The 21,585-nt window shown below is 34.4% G+C and overlaps 1 protein-coding gene across 9 annotated transcripts; it reads left to right on the top strand.

Moving 5' to 3' along the window:
- Positions 1 to 6,793: 6,793 nt before the first annotated feature.
- On the top strand, positions 6,794 to 21,585 carry LOC18445358 (beta-glucosidase 22). 9 transcript variants are annotated; one of them, XR_016050112.1, is made up of 14 exons: positions 6,794 to 7,295; positions 7,404 to 7,467; positions 7,904 to 7,962; positions 8,906 to 8,981; positions 9,129 to 9,200; positions 13,917 to 14,004; positions 14,635 to 14,659; positions 14,730 to 14,893; positions 16,736 to 16,851; positions 19,303 to 19,523; positions 19,901 to 19,941; positions 20,024 to 20,136; positions 20,933 to 21,041; positions 21,187 to 21,585. XR_016050112.1 is itself a non-coding variant. In XM_088859428.1 (14 exons), exons 6-14 carry the CDS (start codon positions 13,984 to 13,986, stop codon positions 21,410 to 21,412), a joined length of 1,023 nt encoding a protein of 340 aa, XP_088715554.1. In that variant the 5' UTR covers positions 6,981 to 7,295; positions 7,404 to 7,467; positions 7,904 to 7,962; positions 8,906 to 8,981; positions 9,129 to 9,200; positions 13,917 to 13,983; the 3' UTR covers positions 21,413 to 21,585. The 9 variants fall into 9 exon arrangements, 5 of the variants coding, with proteins under 5 accessions (XP_006855558.1, XP_020529781.1, XP_088715554.1 ...); XM_088859428.1 differs by having other exon boundaries at positions 6,981 to 7,295; positions 20,037 to 20,136; XR_016050113.1 differs by lacking the exon at positions 19,901 to 19,941 and having other exon boundaries at positions 20,021 to 20,136.

The following is a 21,585-nucleotide window of genomic DNA, read 5'->3' as shown; positions in this document are numbered from 1 at the left end:
ATCTTGGCGCATTTATGGTATCAGAGCCAACCCGGTATTAGAGGACTAAGCGTTATCACTAGTTCTTTTATCTTAAGAAACTTAAAAAATTAGTCCATTAAAGAAAGTTGGTCCGAGCATTGAAGTTAAAGACGCTCAGACACCCAGTAAGTTGACCGTTTAGGCCAAGAGAGCCGCTGAGGTCCAGAAGACGTAAGAGGTAGTCAAAGATGACTGTTCAGATAACACTCAACCGCAACCTAACAATGGAGAAATTTATTAAGAATCTGACGGATAAAACAACCAGTGCAACTAATAGGACTCTAAGAGATAAAAAATAAAAAAGAAATTATTATTAACGATATTGAAAATCAAATACAAAATTGGAACATACCCAAAGTTCTAATATCAGATGTTTATAAAAAAGGCCCATTTGATCTAAAAATCGGATATTCTATCAAAACAGTAGAACAGACTCTATCTGTTACAAGTAATCAAGAAGATTTTCAATTATTATCTCAAAAAATACTACAAGTCCATAAAACAAAAAACTATAAATATTTACATGTAGGATTAATCCAAATAGCTGTGAAACCCTTAACTCGTCTAGGATTAAATAACTATATCTTAGTATGTTTACGAGATACTAGGCATAACCGATTTTCTGATTCATTACTAGGAATGGTCGAATCTAGTTTATGTAGTGGACCAATATATTTCAATTGTTTTCCAAATTATTCTGTGTCTCTTACAGATCCAAATATTTTAAATGTTTTATCTTTAAATCTAAAAACTCAAGGATTTAATATGATGTTAGGTTCTCAAAACATAGCCATCATTTATCGTATTTATTATAAAGTTATGAATACGTTATGTCCAAATGTACTTCAAATAGATACCAGAGGACAAACAATATTTTTCCAAACCAATATGGAAAAATCCAATACGATTATACTAAAAACAATATCATGGTCAGATATTATCTTACCACAAACATGGTCCATCCATAATGAAAATCAACCATCACAAACATCTATCGAAAACATTCTAGATAAATTTATTAAATATACAGATGGAAATATTGAAATCCAATTTACAAATAATAGAATTTTGCAACCAATGGATGATTCATCCATCTCGGGTACTTCAAGTACTTATTCTTTTCGAAAATCAGAACTAGAACCAACAAGAAAATCAGTTACTACTTGCAATAGAATTCCTTCCATCATAGTTATTCCATCAACACCAATAAAACCACAAATTGATGGACTACTAAGAACATCTGATAATATCATTATCCCTCAATATAAACAGGCTCAGGAAGAACCTGAAGAAACAGAATTCATTCAAGTACTACAACTTGAAGAAACATTGGATAAAGAATTCATCATAAATGATTATTTATCCCACGAAAATAAAAATATCAGAGAATGGTATGTAGAAACTTTTGATCCTAAATTAGTATCTTTGTTTCATAAAAGATTCAACAAATGGAGAAAACAAGGAAATAAAGGAACATGTTTTTTTGATTGGTTAAAAGATATCCTACTCCAAAAACAAATTCCTATTCCCGATTTTGAAATAAATACACTAGAAACCCAGTATACATTATTTAATACTACTGAAGGAAACACAATCAAAGTCATACATCCTCCTGAACAAAGTCTGAAAATACAAGGAATAGCTGAAACAGGATCCGCCACCACAGGATCAAACACAGAGCATAATATAGGATCCTCAACCCAAATGATTGTATATGAAACAATAGCTACACCATATAAACTAAATAACGCGAATTTAGCTCGTATGGAATTATTCCCACACATAATTAAACAAAACAATTATACGAATCTCTATCTTCACACTATTGGACAACAAACTATTAGAATAGAAAACTTATTACATCCTCCCACCTATAAGGAAAAGAAACAATTATTTTTTAAACCTCCTCTTGAATTAAATAAAGAAAAATTTCATATAGGTGATGATAATAAAACACTAATGGATCAATTAATTTCCAAATTATCCAAATTAGAAATAAAAGATCTCAAACCTAAAAAAAATATCATTATACCAGACAACGATAAAGGAAAAACAAAAATCCCAGAACATGATAATATGACTTTTCAAGAAGAAATAATGTTCCAAGAAGATGAAAATATTGAACCACCAATCGCCAACACAATAACAAATATACAAAAAGCATTTTTTGAACATCATATTACCCCGGATACGATAAATCGAGTCAACTATAATAAAAATTGGAAAAACAATAAATGCCCGACCATATTATAAGAGACCAACCCCAGTTGATATCCAATTAGAAGAAGACCTTACAAGTCATACCTCTACATATACTGGTCGAACTATTATAGATTGGAACATTGATGGAATTTCGATCACCGAATATTAGATACAATGAAACATATGACTATGTATGCTTCGGCATGTAAAATGGCTGGTAGTCATGATCAGGAAATAGCAAAAGCCATAGTTTCAGGATTTACTGGATGGCTAAGAGGATGGTGGGATTCCTATCTCAATGAACAAACAAAACAACAAATATTAACAAATACTTGTCAATTGACAGCAAAAAATGAACTCAACCAATATATGGTATACTCTGAAAGTGATGCTGTCAATTCACTGATTTATACAAGTGCTCTTCATTTCATAGGAAATACTTCAATACTTGCAGCTCGAACTGCTGATCTTTTATCTAATTTACGTTGTCCTACACTATCTCACTACAAATGGTATAAAAACGTCTTTTTCTCTCGTTTACTTATACTAGAAGATAGTCATCTTGACCACTGGAAAGAAAAGTTCGTAGCAGGATTACCATATCTATTCGCTGAAAAGGTCAAAGAACGTCTGAAAAATAAAAATAGTGGTATAATCAATTACTCTCAATATACTTTAGGTGAATTATCCTCTGAAATATGTGCTGAAGGCTTAGCCCTATGCAGTGATATGAAACTTAAAAAGCAACTTGATAAACGAAACATAAGTGGTAAAAAAGAGTTAGGAGACTTCTGCCAACAATTTGGTTATCATATTGATAAAAATAAACCACATAAAATACATAAATATATAAAAAGAAAAAACATCGCATTAATAAACCCGAAAAAACACATAAGTCTTTTCCAACAAAAAATAAAAACATAAGAAATTTACTAAACGATTTACATTTAAAAAACATCCAACAAAACAGTAAGAAATTACCTGTTTGCTATACATGTAGAAAAGTTAGCCATTATAAAAGCCAATGCAAAGTCAAACAAAAATTAGACTCTATTACATTAGATGAGCACATCAGAAATAAAATATATGACATTATTCAAATATATGATTCATCTACTAGTTCAGATACATACACTACTTCATCAAGTAGTGATACATCTTTTATAGGAACTATGCATAATGATGATTTTTATTGGTCCACAAATAGTAGTTCTGATACAGATGAAGAAATATGTAAATGTCCTATTACAACTTCTGATATTCATATGCTAACAAAAGAAGACAATCTTATTTTAGACCTAATAGAGAAAATTTCTGATCCTGATGAAAAAAAAGAAATAATCACTCAGTTTATTAATTTAACTAAAACAAAAACAAAACATATGCCATTAGTCAAACCTCCTGATAATTATAACTTTTCTGATATAATGAAACGTGTAAGTCAGCATGAAGCCACACAAAAAGAACCTACTATTGCTGAACTCAAAGCCGAAGTAAATACAGTTAAGATAGAAGTAACCCAATTAAAAAATAGAATTCAAATCCTTGAACTCCATAATAAAACTTTCAAAATAGACACTGATTCAGATGCCATAGAATTTGACCACTTACTCAAATCATATCATCCCAATGATTATATAAATCAATGCGAATCATCTACCAGCAAATCAGTAAATGTATTAAATAGAGTAATCACACAAAAATGGTTTATCTTAGTAACCATTGTCATAAGTAATGAATATGAATTCCAAACTCTAGCCTTAGTTGATTCAGGTGCTGATCTTAATTGCCTCAATGAAGGATTAGTTCCTACAAAATACTTCGATAAAACTACTCAAATCCTTAACACTGCGGATGGGAGTAGACTATTTATTAAATACAAGTTATCTAATGCTAAAATTTGTAATGAAGGACATTGTTTTCCTACTCTATTTATTATGATAAAGGGACTCAGCTAGGCTGTAATCCTTGGCGTACCTTTCCTCACTCTGTTATATCCAATTACTATTTCCCATACAAGTATTGAAACAAATACCCATGGTACCCCTATTAAATTTGAATTCCTTGATAAACCAAAAATCAAAAAAATTAATACTGTCAAACAAAATATCAAACAAAAAGAAGATTTTATAGGATCGTTACAACTTAAAATCAAACATAAGACTATCAGTGAAAAACTCCAAACTAATGATATGATACAAAAAATACAACAACTCAAAAGTCTTATTGAAAACGAAATATGTAATGATCTACCAACCGCTTTTTGGCATAGAAAACAACATATCGTTGGATTACCATATGAACCAAATTTGAGTGAAACAAAAATACCAACAAAAGCTCGACCTATTCAGATGAATACGGAATTATTACAAATATGTCATAATGAAATTAAAGATTTACTTCATAAGAAACTCATACGTCCCAGTTTATCTCCCTGGAGCTGCTCTGCTTTTTATGTCAATAAAAACGTCGAACAAGAACGAGGAGTTCCACGACTAGTTATTAATTATAAACCCCTCAATAAAGTATTATAATGGATTAGATATCCCATTCCAAATAAAAAAGATTACTCGATAGACTCTTACATGCAGTCATCTTCTCCAAATTTGATCTAAAATCTAGCTTTTGGCAAATACAGATAAAAGAAGAAGATAAATATAAAACAGCATTTAATGTCCCTTTTGGACAATATGAATGGAATGTTATGCCCTTTGGTCTTAAAAATGCTACATCTGAATTCTAGAAAATAATGAATGATATATTTAATCCTTTCTATAAATTCATGATAGTTTATATTGATGATGTTCTAGTATTATATATATATATATATATATATATATATATATATATATATATATATATATATATATATATATATTATGAAAAAGCAAGGATTAGCCCACTAGCTCATATGAACATATGAGCCCAACGGTCCAGATTGAATCGAAGACGATTTGACGATCACAAATGTCCGATAGTGATTGAATTTTAATTATTTTATTACAAATCCAAATCACTTGAAATTTTAGGAGTATGTTGCAAAATATAAAAAAAAAATTTACATAAAATAAATTTACCAAAATACCTCCGAAAGGTTTCGAGGGTATTTTGATCATTTTATTTTTCACAAATAAATTTTTTTATATTTTTATTAGTTGCGCCTTGATGAGAAGAACACGCGCCTACAATTTTAAGTGATTTGGATTTGTAGATTTTTAAACACAAAATGCGGTCCTGACCATCAGAACGGCCTAGATTCAATTTGGGCCGTTGGGCTCATATGCTCATATGAGCTAGTGGGCTAATCCGAAATTTTTCCATCTATATATGGAAAAGTCTTCCCTCATCACCGTCCAAATTTCATCTCCCAGTCATGATTGTCCGGTAGTATCTTATTTTTAATTTTTTTTCTACAAATTGGAATGATCTGAAATTTGAAGAGTATGTATATCTTACTGAGGCGCATCAAATAAAAAAATGTAAAAAAACATTATCCATGGAAACAAACTTGACCAAAATACCCTTGAAACATTTCGAGGGTATTTGGTCAATTTTTTTTATGTTTTTTTTATATTTTTTGAAGATTGCCCTATTTTTTATGAATACACACTTCAATTTTTAGGTCATTCCGATTTGTAAAAAAAAACTGAAAAATGAAACGCTATCAGACAATCGTGACCGCACGATGAACTTTGGACGGCGATAGGCGTAGGCAAAATTATTGTTAATTTTCACCTATAACCGTTGCATAGTATTTTCCTATATATATATATATATATATATATATTCGACATTACAAAAAAACCATTAAAAGATCGAATTGAAAAAAAAAAAACACACACACACAACGCCACGATAATCTAAAGAGAGTGAAATACTATATTGTTCCGGGAATCTACTGTGCACTTATCTCTTGACTAAAAATATGTCAAAGTTAGGATCTATAAAAAGATTACTAGATGATTATTTTAAAAAATTAGATTTTAAATTTTCCAAATTTCAAATCACACATGAGCTTCTATCTTCCCACTTGTCCGCGGATGGAATTGACGATGCCTCTGCTTAAGGAAAGCGTGGTCCCTCACGCGCGTGGTCCCTCACGCCTCTCTTCCTCACATTTCTCCCACTGCCAATCACCGTCACTAGTCATGCTAAAGCAACCGACAAAAAGTCCGTGTCCATTAACCATAGCCACAAGGGCCACAACACAAGTAGGCATCATAAATAAGTGAATGATCTTTAAAGTCAAGATTTGAAAGAAGCACCTCCCAACAATAAGAATAACAATAACAATAACAAGAGCAATAATAATAATAATAACTGTCATTATTATTATTATTATTATTGTAATTAATTAATTGTTACTCGAAAAATAAATGGAAAAAGGGTTGAGTCGTGGTGGTAACACCCCATACCTAATTATCATGTTGTGGTTTCCAATCCTAATCATACCGAAATCTTCAAAAAAGCTAGCTTCATGGTCTATATGAAAAAATAGGCAAGGGCTATCTTTCCCTCTGAGTTACTCAAAAAATATATATATATCATCTTCGAAATTTAGACAATACCTATTCATTTTCGAGACATTATTTTTATCAAGCCCATAAAAAATGCAATTTCAGGTTTTATTTTTTTATTTAATTGAGATTAGTGTATGAGTTGAAGAGATTAAGAATAAATAAACGGAAGGCTGTCACATAAGCATAAAATCTTTTACCCTTCAATTATTATATACGAGTTACTCTTTGCTAGCTAGAGGTGTTATCGGTCCCTTTCTTTGATTCTAAAACCGTTATTTCGATTTTTCTCCATCACTTAGTCTATGCTCTCTTTCTCTTTTACTCTTCCCCATAAAACTCCTATCTTTTCTCCCTTTTTTATTTTCAAGAAACCTCTCTCTCATACACACACATGAAATGGCCATGAAAAGGAGGTTGTGGAGCCCTGTAATTCAATTGATCCTGCTACGTTATGCAGTATCAGAGTATAGCTTGGCCGAACTCCTCCCCAACTTTAGCAAGGGTGACTTTCCCCAAGGCTTTATATTTGGAGCCGGAACTGCTGCTTATCAGGTCATTTTTCTTTTTCTTTTTTTCTTTTTTCCTTTCTCACATTTTGTACTTCCTCAAAATTCACATAAGGGAACGAGAATCAAACATCTGTTATGGGTGGTGGAGCAGGTTGAAGGGGCAGTAGCAGAGGATGGAAGGAAACCAAGCGTTTGGGACGTTTACACACACGCCGGTCCCTTTCTCTATAAAAATCTTTTATTTATTTATTTATTTATTTATTTTGATATGCTTTGTGGGATTGCAGGGTCGGAGGTTATGTTCAGACATCCACACACTGGCCTTAGGAAAATTGTGCAAATATCTCTTTTCTTGCATTATTTGAAATAAATTCCATAATTTTAAAAATTTTAGACCCATATTTTTGTTCCTTTCTTTTCATTTTTTCCAAAATACTTCGGAGCCGGCACTCCAAGTGCCAACTCACATGCTGGAGGCCTGTGGGAAATTCAAAGTGAGCATTGAAAAGGGAAAATAAAGAGAAAAAAGGGATAGAGTTATTATACGCAACAATTATGGGACATATTTTCAATACCGCTATTTATGAAAAGTATTATTACTGTTGTTGTTGCTATTGATGAAAAAGTAAATAATTTTTTTTATAAATTCAGGAAAAGTGCCTGATAATAGCACGGGAGACATAGCAGCAGATGAATATCACAAGTACAAGGTATTCCTACCGCATTTATCACTGTTTGATTTAATTGTTCCCCTTACTCCTTTTCAGTGGTCTGATTATGCATAATTTGTCCTCCCCTTTTTTCTTTTTTTTTTTCTTTTTTTTTTTGAGATTATTTAGATTTCACCTTCCATTTAATACCATTTTAACTTTTAGATAAAAAATAACTGTGTTTGTTGTCTAGCAATGCGTGATTAAAAAAAATCATTTATGTTGCCATACGTTATTATGTTACATATTTCAGAAGAAGATGAAAATCAACTTAATTACTTTTTTCTAGATTATTAATTGTTTTTGTCTATGATTAACAAAACTTACCCAGCTGGAATTAAGGTTGGCAAGAACTCATTACTTACCGGGGTATGGTTTGCATGAGGTTGCAACCTTAAACAATCCAAGTAAAGCACACCTCAAAAAAATTTTATAAATACAATTTTAATATCAAAAAATTCTTAAGATGGCTTGAAAATCTATTTTCATTACTAATTATAAAATTTTAAACTCAAAAAATGGTTCAAATCAAGTAGATCTACGAACACATAAAAATCTAAAAAATGGACGGTCCAGATAACGTGTTGTAAGATACAGTATTTTGCAGACTCAAAATATTTTTTTCTTTTCATATTTATATATCTTGATGCCGAGTTGGTCAATTAAAAGATTTTCCAACATCCAAACAGCCTTTAATGATGGATTTTCGAGGTGCATCTTTAATTCTACACTTTAAGGGTTGCAGTCTTATATAAAATTTTTCCTTCCTTACCATGATGGCGTGAATATTGGGTTTGACTACCCTATCTAGTGTACAGGGTATAGAATATTTACCATGTATATAAAGAGCATGGAATGCTTACACACGTTCATCCTTTAAGAAAATACTTGCCTCAATGATATTTAGAATCTCCCACTCAATAACATTTGTTTAGTTTTGTAGGAAGATGTGAAGCTTGCACAAGATATTGGCATGGATGCCTTCAGATTCTCCATCTCATGGTCAAGGGTTATTCCAAGTATGTATGATATATTTTCTCATCATGTAACACTCAAAAATTTAAAAAAAAATTATCATCTTTTGGTAAATTTGTATTTATTATTCTCATGCAATATATTGTCTTATTTTCTGATTTTAAAAAATTCCCAATATGCATTCCATACAGATGGAAGAGGAGCGGTTAATCCAAAGGGCATAATTTATTACAACAATCTCATCAATGAACTCATCAGCCATGGTATATTTAACCCCCCTCTCTCTCTCTCTCTCTCTCTAAGACTCACTTGGTTAAGGAAGGGTAGTTTAGTGTTTGGGTTATTTGGATGAAAGAAGAAAAGAGAATTGGGTATTGGGTTTAAAAGGGAGGGACATGAGTTTTAAAAAAAAAACCGTATCGGTGAGGGGAGAGAGAGTTTTCGACTCTGTTGGGTTATTGGGTGAGAAAAGGAAGAGAAGAATATAATAATAAAAAAAAGAAAAGTGCTTTTTGATTTTTTAGAGAGAGAGAAAGCTGTACATTGGATTGTAAAGTTTGAGAAGAGAGAGATGGCTTATTGGGTGGTGATTACGTGTAAGAAGGTAAGGTCACCAGAAACTTGTGTTGGGTGAAGAGAGAGAGAATGAAGGACATCAAAAAATTGAGGAGACGAAAAGAAACAAGACGCAAGGAAAGGAAAGGAAAATGAAATGGGAAGTTTTAGAGTGAGAAAATGGAAGATCGCATAAGAGTTGAGCGTGAAAGAGTGGGGATATGGAAGTTGTTATGATATTCGCTATTTTTAGAGCTTAAAATCTTTATTTTTTTTTTAGAAGAGTTGAGCGTGAAAGGGAAGAAAGATGGGTTGGAGTTGGGGGTAGGTGCTGGTCGGAGGTGAAGGTGTCGCAGCAGTGAGTGGGTTTGTAGAGGGGTGAGAGATTACTCGTGTGGAGATGGAAGCAGCAATGTTGGGGCTGCTAGAGAGAGAGAGATAGAGAGATGGGAGGTGAAGCCACGAGGTGGATGCACAATAGTGAGCGGGGCTACATGAAAAATGGCACAACCGGCGCTACATGGAAATATGGCACATCCCGGGCTACGTGGAAAATAGCACAACCGGCACTACGTGCAAAAATAGCACAACCGGCGCTAGTCTACTAAGATTTGGGGAATGGTGGTCGAGTCCGACCACGGATCGTGAGAGGAAAAGAAAGAACGCGTGCACCTAAAAGGGCAAAGGTAAAGGTTCAAACAAAAAGAATAGGAAAGGTGATGGTCACGAGGGACCACCAAAAAAAGATAGAGGAGGTAGATCCGAGGGTGCATATGAAGTAGACGAACGTGTTAGGGTTAAAGAAGTAAAGTAAAAAAAAAGAGAAATTGTGGTCATACCGGACCACAAGGAGGAAGATGAGAGAGTTGTGGTCGTGAGAGACCACTAGGACAAAAGAAGAGGAGAGTCATGGTCATACGAGACCACACGGAAAGGAAATATGAAAGAAGAGAATGAAAAAAACACAGATCATGATGGGGCTCCGCCGTCTATGAAAAAGGAGAGAGAAATAGAGAGAAGAGAAAGAAAACAGAGGTGATGACTACTCCTACCACTCGTGCGGAGTACTGAGCCCATCGCTTGGGAGGGGCTTGGACCATCATCTTGGTCATGAGAAAGAAGAGAGAGAAAGAGAAGAGAGAAAAAAAGTGAAGAGATATAGATGAGAGAAAAAGAGATAGACATGAGAGAGAAAAGAGGAAGAGAGAAAAAATTATCTTATCGAGGGGTACGATGCTTTTCTTCTCTCTCATCTCTCTTTCCAAACTACACCCACCAACTTACGCAATAATGAAAACTTTTATTGAATCATGGAAAAATGAATCGAAGGTCTATACGATTTATCTTTGTATCTTTATATCGAATTTGGCTAAAAAAAACAACATCAATTGAGCATAATTATATTTATTCTAAATTAAAGAAAATTTAAAAAATAGGGTAAAAATGATTGTTTTGCCCCTGCCTAACAATTCATGGAATTTTAAAACAGTCCCCCCACTGTTGTTCTAGAACTTGCATGATCGTTCATGACTGATTCGAGGTCGCTCTGATGCCCGTTTGATCGAAAGATTATCGTTTTCTTATGAGACTCAGCATGACGATCATTTTGATACGAACTTCGAACCGTGGATCGTGTTTTTGAGCTACAATAACAAGACATGAAATTTACTCGAATCTTAGAAACTTCGGATCGATAGTACGCTCGTTCTTTAATGTTTTTCTGTGATTTTTTCATCGTAGTGCACTAAGCATGCCGTCACGATCACGTTACAACAAACGGAATGCGATTTGGAGCCCGAACGGAGATTTCACATATTTTGAGTTTTGGCCAGAATCTGGAATCCGACGGCCAAAATTTTAGTTATTTCGTCGGCTTCTTGCATGAAATTTGACCGTCCATCACGTACGGGATTCGTTTCAATGATAGCCCTAAACCTTATGCACACAATGGAATTGGTTTTGCATTCATCCGTTACTTGAGCGTCGTGATTTGGTTCATCGAGCGAGCCGTATCGCTGCTGAATTTTCTACGACTTATTCACGGATCGGCAACTTCTCTCCAGCTTTTCTCCCTGTTCGGATATTTTTTTGGGGCGTACCACATATCGAAACGCTCGTCTTGACGAGACGAACATGCTCACAAAATTTGAGAGCGATCCGACTGGCAACAAGTGAGATATGGGCTCCGAAAGTGACTGCCCGTGACGGTAAATAATCACAGTAGCGAGGCCACACAGGAATAGTAGGCGGCCTACTCTCTTTTAGTCTTTTACCCATTACTTTATCCTGGAGTACTCGATTATGCCGAAACTTGATCCATAGCAGTTTTCAACCTTGCCGGATCCAATGGCGTTGGTCCCACAGCTATTTGATGCACCGAAAATATAGTTCCAGTTATCGGATCCTTTTTAAGATGCTAGAGGCCAATTTTTTGAAAATTATTTCTTTGTATTTCCTTCCTTAAACACGCCAGAATGCGACGAAACTTAACAAGTGGCCGTTTGGAGTGCTTATGAAGATTTTGACCAGTTATAGGGTTATTCTGAGTCTGTCGTGAATTGCACTGTTTGTCCTACTTTATTAACCCGCTTCCTCTTTCTTCCACATCGAGGACCAAGGTGCTGAAAATTGTGTTCAAACACTTTCTCTAGGACTCACCTGAGTAAATCCCCTTGGCTAAAGCAGGAGTACCTTGGCCAAGTCGATTTTCTGAACCTTGTAATATATGATAGAATGCAATGTAGAAATTTATATTTTTATAATACGATGGCATATTTTTAAGGAAAGTATAGAGTGGGATCATTTACCTTTGGTACAATATGGTCATATTAATCTTGATCATTGGATGTGAAATTGGGAGGCTTCAATTATTCCATTGACCAAGCTAAAACTTCAAAAGAAATTTTCTCGAACTTTGTGATACATCCAAGCTATCAAATTTCGCATTGAATGGTTATGAGCAGCGTTTTAAAAAACGCCGAGTCGAACCGGACTCGCCCGGTTCGACTCGGAATTCGCGAAAATGGACCGGATCGATTGAAAAATCGGAAATCGTCCGGTTCTAGAGAGAACCGGACGATTCCGCACAGTGACTTGCCGATTCACTGTACGGAATCGGCGAGTCCAAACAGTGAATCGGCGAGTCCGTACGGATTTTTTTTTTTTTTTTGTAATCCATGATAGATTTTTTTGTAATACTTGATCGATTTTTTTGTAATCCATGATCGAATTGTTTTTGTTTTTTTGTAATCCATGATCGAATTTTTTGGTTTTTTGTAACCCATAATAGAATTTTTTGTAATCCATGATCGAAATGTTTGTTTTCTTTTCTTGTAATCCATGATCGCTTTTTTTGTTTTTTTTTTTTTTTTTGTAACCCATGATAGAATTTTTTGTAATCCATGATCGAATGTTTTGTAATCCATGATCGAAATGTTTGTTTTTTTTTTGTAATCCATGATCGAAATGTTTGTTTTTTTTTTTATAATCCATGATTGAATTTTTTGTTTTTTGCTTTTTTTGTGACCCATGATAGAGTTTTTTGTAATCCATGATTGAATTTTTTGTAATCCATGATCGAACTGTTTTTTTCTTTTTTTGTAATCCACGATTGAATTTTTTGTTTTTTTTTGTTTATTGTTTTTTGTAATCCATGATCGAATTTTATGTAATCCATGATCGAATTTTATGTAATCCATGATCGAATTTTATGTAATCCATGATCGAATTTTATGTAATCCATGATTGAATTTTTTGAAAATTTGTGATTTTTTTTTTTTAATCCATGATAGAATTTCTTTTTGTAATCCATGATAGAATTTTTTGAAAATTTGTGATTTTTTTTTTAATCCATGACCGATTTTTTTGAAAATTTGTTATTTTTTTTTTTAATCCATATTATTCCAAGAGAAAATGAGAGAGATGATGATTCTGAGGCCACCCTATCCCAGCCATATTATTCACATATCGAATCCCAACAGCAACAGTGTAGGGATGAGCACGAAATACTGTAAATTAAATGCTGAATGGCGGTTCATGCAGGGAAAGAACATATTAATATTCGCATATTCATTCAAAAACATGAAAATTCTTAATGGAGTACCCTCATTTTTTATTGAATTCCTAAAAAACAATATTTATAATGAATTTTAATAATTTTTTCAAATTTTTTTTAAGCTTTATTCTGACCGATTCACCCGATTCTCGATCCGGATCGCCGATTCGCCGATCCGGATCGGTTTTTTGGAAGCCCGATCCAGGTTACCGATCCGTTTTTTAAACCATTGGTTATGAGTAATTGCGACCATCTTATATAAAAAATAAATGGTCTCATTGTATACAATCCCTATATTTTAGCTAAAGCTGTTCTAAAATCTAACTTAAGAGTTATGGCCTTCGAGGAGGACTAACTGGTTCACCAACAGGAATCCAACCACATGTAACTCTATACCATTTGGATCTTCCTCAGATACTAGAGGATGAATACAAAGGATGGTTAAGCCCGAGGATAATGTAATGTCTCTCAACTTGAACTCTCTTTTACAACTTACAGTCGCTTGTAATCCCTACCAGTTGATGCTCTCTCTTTTGGGCACTTGGCAATGGGATTCCAATTAAGGGTGGCGAAGGGTCAGGCTTGGACCAGGCCAACATTGGCCCTAGCCTGAATCCGGACCCTCAAGGCCCCGTCCTACACTAGACTGCGTGGCCCAACCTAGTTGTTAAAGGGGTCCACCCAGGCCAATAGACACTAATTTTTTTAAACAAAAATTACAAAAAAAAACTAAAAAAAATAGGCCCAGCCTCACTTGAGAACCACTCGAGTTAGACCAGGCAAATCGAAATCTGACCCCCACCGTGTTGGACTAAATTTTGAAACACTGGTCAGGTTGATGGCGATGATGGATCTAAAATTTAAATGATAATTTCTAGTGAATCGGATTACTTGCAAACTTACTCCCTTTCTTTTCTGCATAAGATTTCATACTTCTTAGTTCTTACATTCAGAAAAAAAGGAAGATTTCATAGTACTTGGGCCTTGAATTCTAAACTTCTCACCCAAACTTTTCAAACAAAAAGGAAACCCATAAAAAAATAAAGCCACTTCCACTGGATTACTTATTTACACTTTTCTTGATGCAGAGAGGATTTCAAAGCATATGCAGAGGTATGTTTTAGAGAATTTGGAGATAGAGTTAAGCATTGGTGCACACTCAATGAGCCCAACATGTTGGCAGTGGGCGCCTATGACACGGGTATATGGCCTCCTCAACGATGCTCTAAGCCATGGGGCGTCTCAGATTGTAGGGTAGGAAACTCATCGACTGAGCCCTACATTGTTGCTCATAATTCATTGTTGACACATGCGGCCACTGCGAAACTCTACAAGGACAAGTATCAGGTGAGCGCATGGACTCTGACTGATGGCCGTTATATTGCAAGGGTGCCAGTTATGATTAGGGGTAGCAACTGGTCGGGTCCGGTTGGACCCGGATCCAGGCCTCGAATGTATTCGGATCCAAGTTTTGGACCCGGCCCCGACCATCAAGTTGGACTCATACTCATACCTGTAGGGTCGCGGGTTTGGTCGGGTCCATTGCCGCCCTCATTATGAGCTTCTTTTTCTTTTTCTTTTTCTTTTTTTTTTTGCCCTTACTTTACCATCATATATTCAAATTATTGGTAACAAGGTCACAACCCGCCTTTAGATTTCAGGCCGTCTTATTTGTCATTTAATAGCTAAAGATGATTATGAATTCTTATCGTATACAATCATTAATACACCCAACCGAATAAAGCTTGAAGTATTTTATCTCCAACAGTTTACGTGTACGTGTATGTGTAGGGTCCGACTGAACCCAAATAGCATTCGGGTCCAGGTTTTGGACCCGGATCCAACCCACTGGGTCCAAATATTGGACCCATATCCGGACTCGTTCAGGTATACCCAGACCAGGTCCGGGTCCATTGCCACCCTAGTTATGAATAAAAATACATCAGGAGGATACAAGCATACAATTGGGGGACATCAGCGTAAATTTCTCAAAAGGTTAAAAGAATTGCAAAAAAAAAAAAAAAAATCTTATACGCAAAAACAGTCGCTCTATTGGATAAAACAATTGCTACAAGGTGGCATTATAGCCGTAGGTGACATTTAGTCCATTTATATTGTTAAAATACTCCTTAAAAATGGAAAATGGAAAATGGAAAAGGCAAATTGCTGTCATTATTTTCAAAATACCAGAAGTAACTATGTTTTTATCTAAAAAGAAAATATTTGGCGTTTAAAAAATTAAATAATGTATTTTTAAGATAGTTTCCAGTTATCTTTTTATTTTTATTTTTTTTTCCATTTTTCGTTATTATCCTCTTTTTTCCTGTTTTTAACCTATTTTTCGCATTTTCTCTTGAACACCTGGTCACCCATGTAATAACCATCTTAACAAAACAACAACCCTCCATTCTCATAAACATACCAATCTGCATCACCTAAAGACATATACGGGTGTTCAAGTCCGTTGTGTGTCAAAATGTTAGATGTGGTGGCCCAAATTTGCGACACATAAAAGAGACTCTTGTGTATATGTAGTTTTAATGTTATTTAATGAAGGGATTGCATGTTATGAGATTATTTATTTTTTGTACAAAGTGGTAACAATAACTTTTAGTCATTGGATATGAAAAACTAATAAATGAAGTTGCGACACAACATACAAGAAATTTTGTTTTGGACTTTGTACCTAAACGATGACATATCCTCAACCACCCGATTTCAAATCTAACAGTCAATGATGATTGTGATCTCTTTGTATCAAAAGTAGTCTTATTGTATGCATTTCCTTTAATAAATAGTTCATACTTATTATGTTTAGTCAAAGTAAGGCGCACCTTCAAATGGTGGTGAAAGATGTCGTTTCAATACTGAAAATTTTCGTGATGACTTGAAATTTTATTTTCATCTCTAATTATAAAAGTTAAAACTTAAAACATTGTATAGATTGAACAGATTTATAAACACTTGAACAACTTGAAAATTGACGGTCCAAAAATGCATTACGGAATGCACTATGTCAAAGATTTGAACAAGAACTATCCAATTTTTGGGGGGCATTTAATTGGAGTTCTATTTTGTAATCTAGGTGCTTAAAACTTGAAAATCCAATTTTTTTTTTTTTCATAAAAGACTGATTACTCAAATATATCTCATAATTTTGAATTAAATTTTGAGAAATTGGTGATGCAGGGTATGCAAAAAGGATTCATTGGACTGTCAGTATACGCCTTCTGGTACGTTCCACTGACAAATTTGTCATGGGACATTGCCGCAGCACAAAGAGCTCTTGATTTCAACTCTGGCTGGTACCTACTTGTCAAACCCATCCAAATAGGATAATATCCTTTTGAAAAAGTATATAAAAAAATTGTTTATGTCTAATACAAAGATATCACAATTACTCTTATCCATCAGATCTTTAATCAAATAGTTGCGAGTTGTTAGCATGTCATTGATTAGATACAAAGTTCATAATGAAATTTTTCATTGTGACTGACCCCAAGGCATCCAATTTGAGATCTGATGGCCTGGAATAATTGTGACTTCCTTGTAATAAAGATAGAGGATTGTATACAATCTGAATTTGATAATGTTACAAAGTTCGAGAAATTTCTTTTGAAGTTTGAGCTTGGTCAATAGAATAAATGCAGCCATCTAATTTCATATCTAATGATCAAGATCAAATGTGACCACTTTGTACCAAAGATAAATAATCTCATTGTGTACTTTTTTTTAAAGGTAAATGGCCTCATAATATACAATCCTATTTATCTAAATAACCAATAATAAACAAATCACTAAAAAAAAAAATTGAATATAGTTTGATATGGCTGCAGCCTATCAATATAAGTAAGGCCTCACCTCATTAGTCCTCCAAAATTGCAATTCAAAAATTGGAGAATCTTTACATCAATCATCTTGGCTTGAACATTATGGTTGTGAAAAAAAATAGGATTTTAAGCTCTAAAAATAGTGAATATCATAACAAGTTATCTAGACCATCTAGTTGTCTTTAAAAATAAGTGTTCATAGATCTACAGATCTGTATCTTTTTTTATTTTTAATTTAGTATCAGTGTTAGATATTGATTTTAGTGTCATCATAGATTTCCTTTGTTGAAAGTTCTTTATGGATAAGGATTTGAGATGAGGCTTTATTTTGTTTCCATAAAATCTAGATATTATAGAAACTTCATCGGAAAAAAATTACCTTTTCCTGCCAGACCATATTGTTTATGTACTCCCACAGGTCGAATACATAGATTTGATAGATCCAAACTCTATTTACCCAAAGAAAAGACGGACCCAAACTATCAACTTAAAAGATCCAATGACCCCACCATATCCTCCATTTACTGTCCAGGTATAATCCTATTTATGAATATTTGTTGGATTTTTTTTTTTTATAATTTAGTGGGGAAGACGAACCCCTGCCCATTTTTTTAAAGTGTAAGCATCTCAATCTTATGACCAATCTCAAATAGAGAAAGAGAAAATTAAGCGCACTCATATGTGCCTAAATATTAGAATTTAAGATTTAAGATTGAGCAAGGATGGCTCAATTGCTCAATTTTTCGACATTAAGAGTAGTTAAGTGTTTAGAAATTCAAGAATCATTTTTTTTTTCTTTTTCTTTTTTTTTGAAAAAATGCTCTCCCAAAATTTTTGCTCTTTTACCTGAGGGCGCATGTACGGTTTGCTCCTCGGGAGGACATTGTACCACTTAACTCCCAAATAGGGTCTATAATGAGTATTTTTTTCTTTAAAGATGGATTTGGAGCTAAAATGTACCCCGAATGAGTCTTCACAATTTAGGATAAGATTATTTTAATGGAAATCACCTTATTCATTTTGATTCAGGTAATTATGAGCTCAAATTAGAAAGTATACAAAGAAGCCATTTACTTTTAGTAGAAGGAGGTCACAATCATTCTTGTCCAATAGATTTTAAATCGAGTGGCTGTAAGTTTTTAATTGACTAATCTCAAACTTCGAATAAAAATTATCAAATTTTTTGATACACCCCGAGCCATATAATTTCACATTTGATAGTTATGTGTAATCTTGACCTCATTGTAACAAAAGTAAATCGTCTCATAACCTACAATCTTGTTTATTTTAAGATTCAAGATTTATTTTAGATCCACTATCGTGGTGATTGAGATGGTTAAAATGTGAAATTTTTAGATTTAAAATCTATCTCGAAGTTCATTTTTTGAAAGAGACATCATTTCAATTAATGCGTTGACTTACTGCTCCATTTATGGGTTGGGAGAGGTAACCACTTCATTGTAAGTGGAGCTTGCAAATGGCGCTACAACAGGCCTAGATTTGGCCAGCTCTCCCTTTAGTGCTGGCCGTGGCTGGGCTAAAGGGGCTCTAGCCCAAGCCTAGAGCCTAGCCTAACTAAGCTCAAGCCTGGCTTTGGCCCATTCTAGACCAAGTCGTGATGGGCCTAATAAATTCTTTTAAATAAAAAATAAAAAACTAAAAAGAAAACACTCGGCCGGCCCGAGGGCCTGGCCACCACAGCCCTCGGCCCATATTGGTGGCCTTCGTCCTAGCTTTTTGCAGTAGGGACACGGGCTGGGCCGCCCTACCCGTTGCCAGCCCTATTTGCAGACAGCCGACCATGGACCACTAAAGTAATAACAAGTAAGTGGTTACATCAATGCATTACAAGCTCATCCCAAATGCAGCATTAAGTAGTTTGAATTTCAAGGAAAGAAAATTTCACGCTGAAATTTATGAATCCAGGTTTCTAAAGCCCTTGGTCTTTGGGGACTACCCTAAGATCATGAAAGAAATCGTTGGGTCAAGGCTACCAACTTTTACAAAAGAAGAATCTCAAAAAATCAAAGGCTCCTACGACTACATCGGATTGATTCACTACACCACAATGTACGCCTCCGATGACAAAAGCCATACGAAAACAGGACTTCGAGACTATGAAGCCGATATGTTCGTCAAATTTTCAGGTTTGGTTCATTTAGAAACACTATTTGGAGACTTTTAATGGCTCTATTGTTGATTTGAGAGTATTATTGTATGGGATTGTCTATAAATATATCTTTTACCTTTATCATACAAAGAGATCTTTTATTTTTATTACAAAGAAGTCGCAACTATTTTCACTCATTAGGTGTTAAATTTGATGGCTTTGGGTGAGCTACAAAGTTCAAGAATTTTTTTTTAAAATTTTGTGTTTATTTAATGACATTTTTATTATCACTCATTTTAAAATTTAAAAGACAAAAATGATTGTGACCTCTTTGTACGAAAAGTAAATGATCCCTTTGTAATCAATCCCCAATAAATAAATGATGTATTGGTAAAATTCTCCTTGTTGCTACAGTGGAGAGGGACGGAATTCCCATAGGCGAGGGAATTAACGAGGTAACCTCCCTCTCTCTAACGAGAGAATTCTCACTGTCTAACTTAACGTCTCTCTCTCTCTCTATCTCTCATCAAACAGTAGAATGTTATGCTAGATCCCTGGTGTATTGCCCGTTGTTCCGTGGGGGCTACAAGGGCTATTGGAATATGTCAAGCGAACTTACAACAATGCTCCGGTATTTGTACATGAGAATGGTAACTCTCTCTCTTTACTTCTTGTTTGAGAAATTTCGGAGAACCAACCTCGACCCCCCCTATACAAACTGGTAAACTCACCATAAGACACAAGTTATCCGATTTCCATTTCGAGCACACTACCTAGTTGGGATATCCTGCTATACATCCCCTCGTATGTAAATTCGCTATGTTCCTTTACAATGTCTTTTTATAAGAATGGGCAGCTAGGATAGCTTCATTTATAAAGTTACAATGAATCAAATTTAGTTGAATTTCTTAACAAGATATTCATGATATCCTATCGTTTTAAAGAATTTAGTTGAATTTTTTAACAAGATATTCATGATATTCTATCGTTTTAAAGAATGTATATGCGATGGCAACATCGACCTTTGGAGATCGAGGCAAACATATAGAAAAGGTATTACAAAAAAGATATAGAGTTGAAAATAAGAAAAACCGACTTTTGTTACAGCTATAGTCGAGGTCATTATGTTTCAGTTCAAAATGAGGAGTTGAGGGCCCTTTGGAAATTACATGGCAGCTCTTCAAAAGGAACAAGTGACAACCACTCCTAGCCATTATATGTAAAATCAGGTTACTCGGATTGTCACACTAACAAAGCTTGAAGTCCTAGAAATTTTTCTTCTTAAGTGTACCAAGAAATGACCTAGCCATTCGATTTTAAATCCGACTAGCTTGAGTTATTTGTGACGTTCTCATTGTATAAAATCCTAAAATATTCTCATCACTGCCATTGATGTGGATCTCAATAACCTGCCTATCATTTGATGTGTTATGCTTTGCCTGTTAGGTTTCGGAATCTCGAATCAAGAATCTCTTCCTCTTCTAGAGGCATTAAATGACACTGCAAGAGTAAGCTACTTGAATGGCTACATTGGGAGCCTTCTAAATGCTGTAAGGTACTACATCACTTGTTCATCGCATATTCACTGCGATATGAACTAAGCCACAGTACTGTTGGGAAGAGAGACTACATGAAATGGATAGTGATTTTAGTCTAAATTCTCACTTGTTTATCTCAATTTCATGTTATAAACTATGCAGGAATGGCTCCAATGCAAAAGGGTATTTCATGTGGTCCTTTGTGGATTGTTTTGAACTTCTATATGGTTACAATACTCGATACGGCCTCGTTCATGTGGACTTCAAGGACCCGGATTTACCGAGATACCCGAAACTCTCTGCATACTGGTACTCAGATATGCTCAAGGGGGCCAAGAGAAGAGATTTTGATTCTCCTCCATTTGCAGCATATCACTCTGCAGTGTGATTCCTAAAAGAATATGGTGTTCTTATAAATGGAGTTTTCTTAGATAAAAAAAGGGTATTTTATCAACTACAAATTTTGGGGGTGATCATAAACAGACCATCTCGGATGATCTTATAAGATGTTTGTATTAAGAACTAAGAAGCTCATTGAGTATAGGAGACTTATTTTAGCGC

This window comes from Amborella trichopoda, chromosome 2, assembly GCF_054954075.1.
Source record: "Amborella trichopoda isolate Santa Cruz 75 chromosome 2, AtrichopodaSantaCruz75HAP2 v2.0, whole genome shotgun sequence".
Classification (NCBI taxonomy): Eukaryota; Viridiplantae; Streptophyta; class Magnoliopsida; order Amborellales; family Amborellaceae; genus Amborella; species Amborella trichopoda.
The sequence above is the reverse complement of the archived record's forward strand: the minus strand, read 5'-3'. Positions and strand labels throughout refer to the sequence as shown.

Coding starts and splice junctions, on each gene's coding strand:
- LOC18445358 (XM_006855496.4), top strand. CDS start 7,140: ATGGCCATGAAAAGGAGGTTGTGGAGCCCTGTAATTCAATTGATCCTG. Junction 7,963..8,905: donor ATGAATATCACAAGTACAAG/GTATTCCTACCG, acceptor TTAGTTTTGTAG/GAAGATGTGAAGCTTGCACA. Junction 14,005..14,634: donor TGGTTAAGCCCGAGGATAAT/GTAATGTCTCTC, acceptor TTCTTGATGCAG/AGAGGATTTCAAAGCATATG.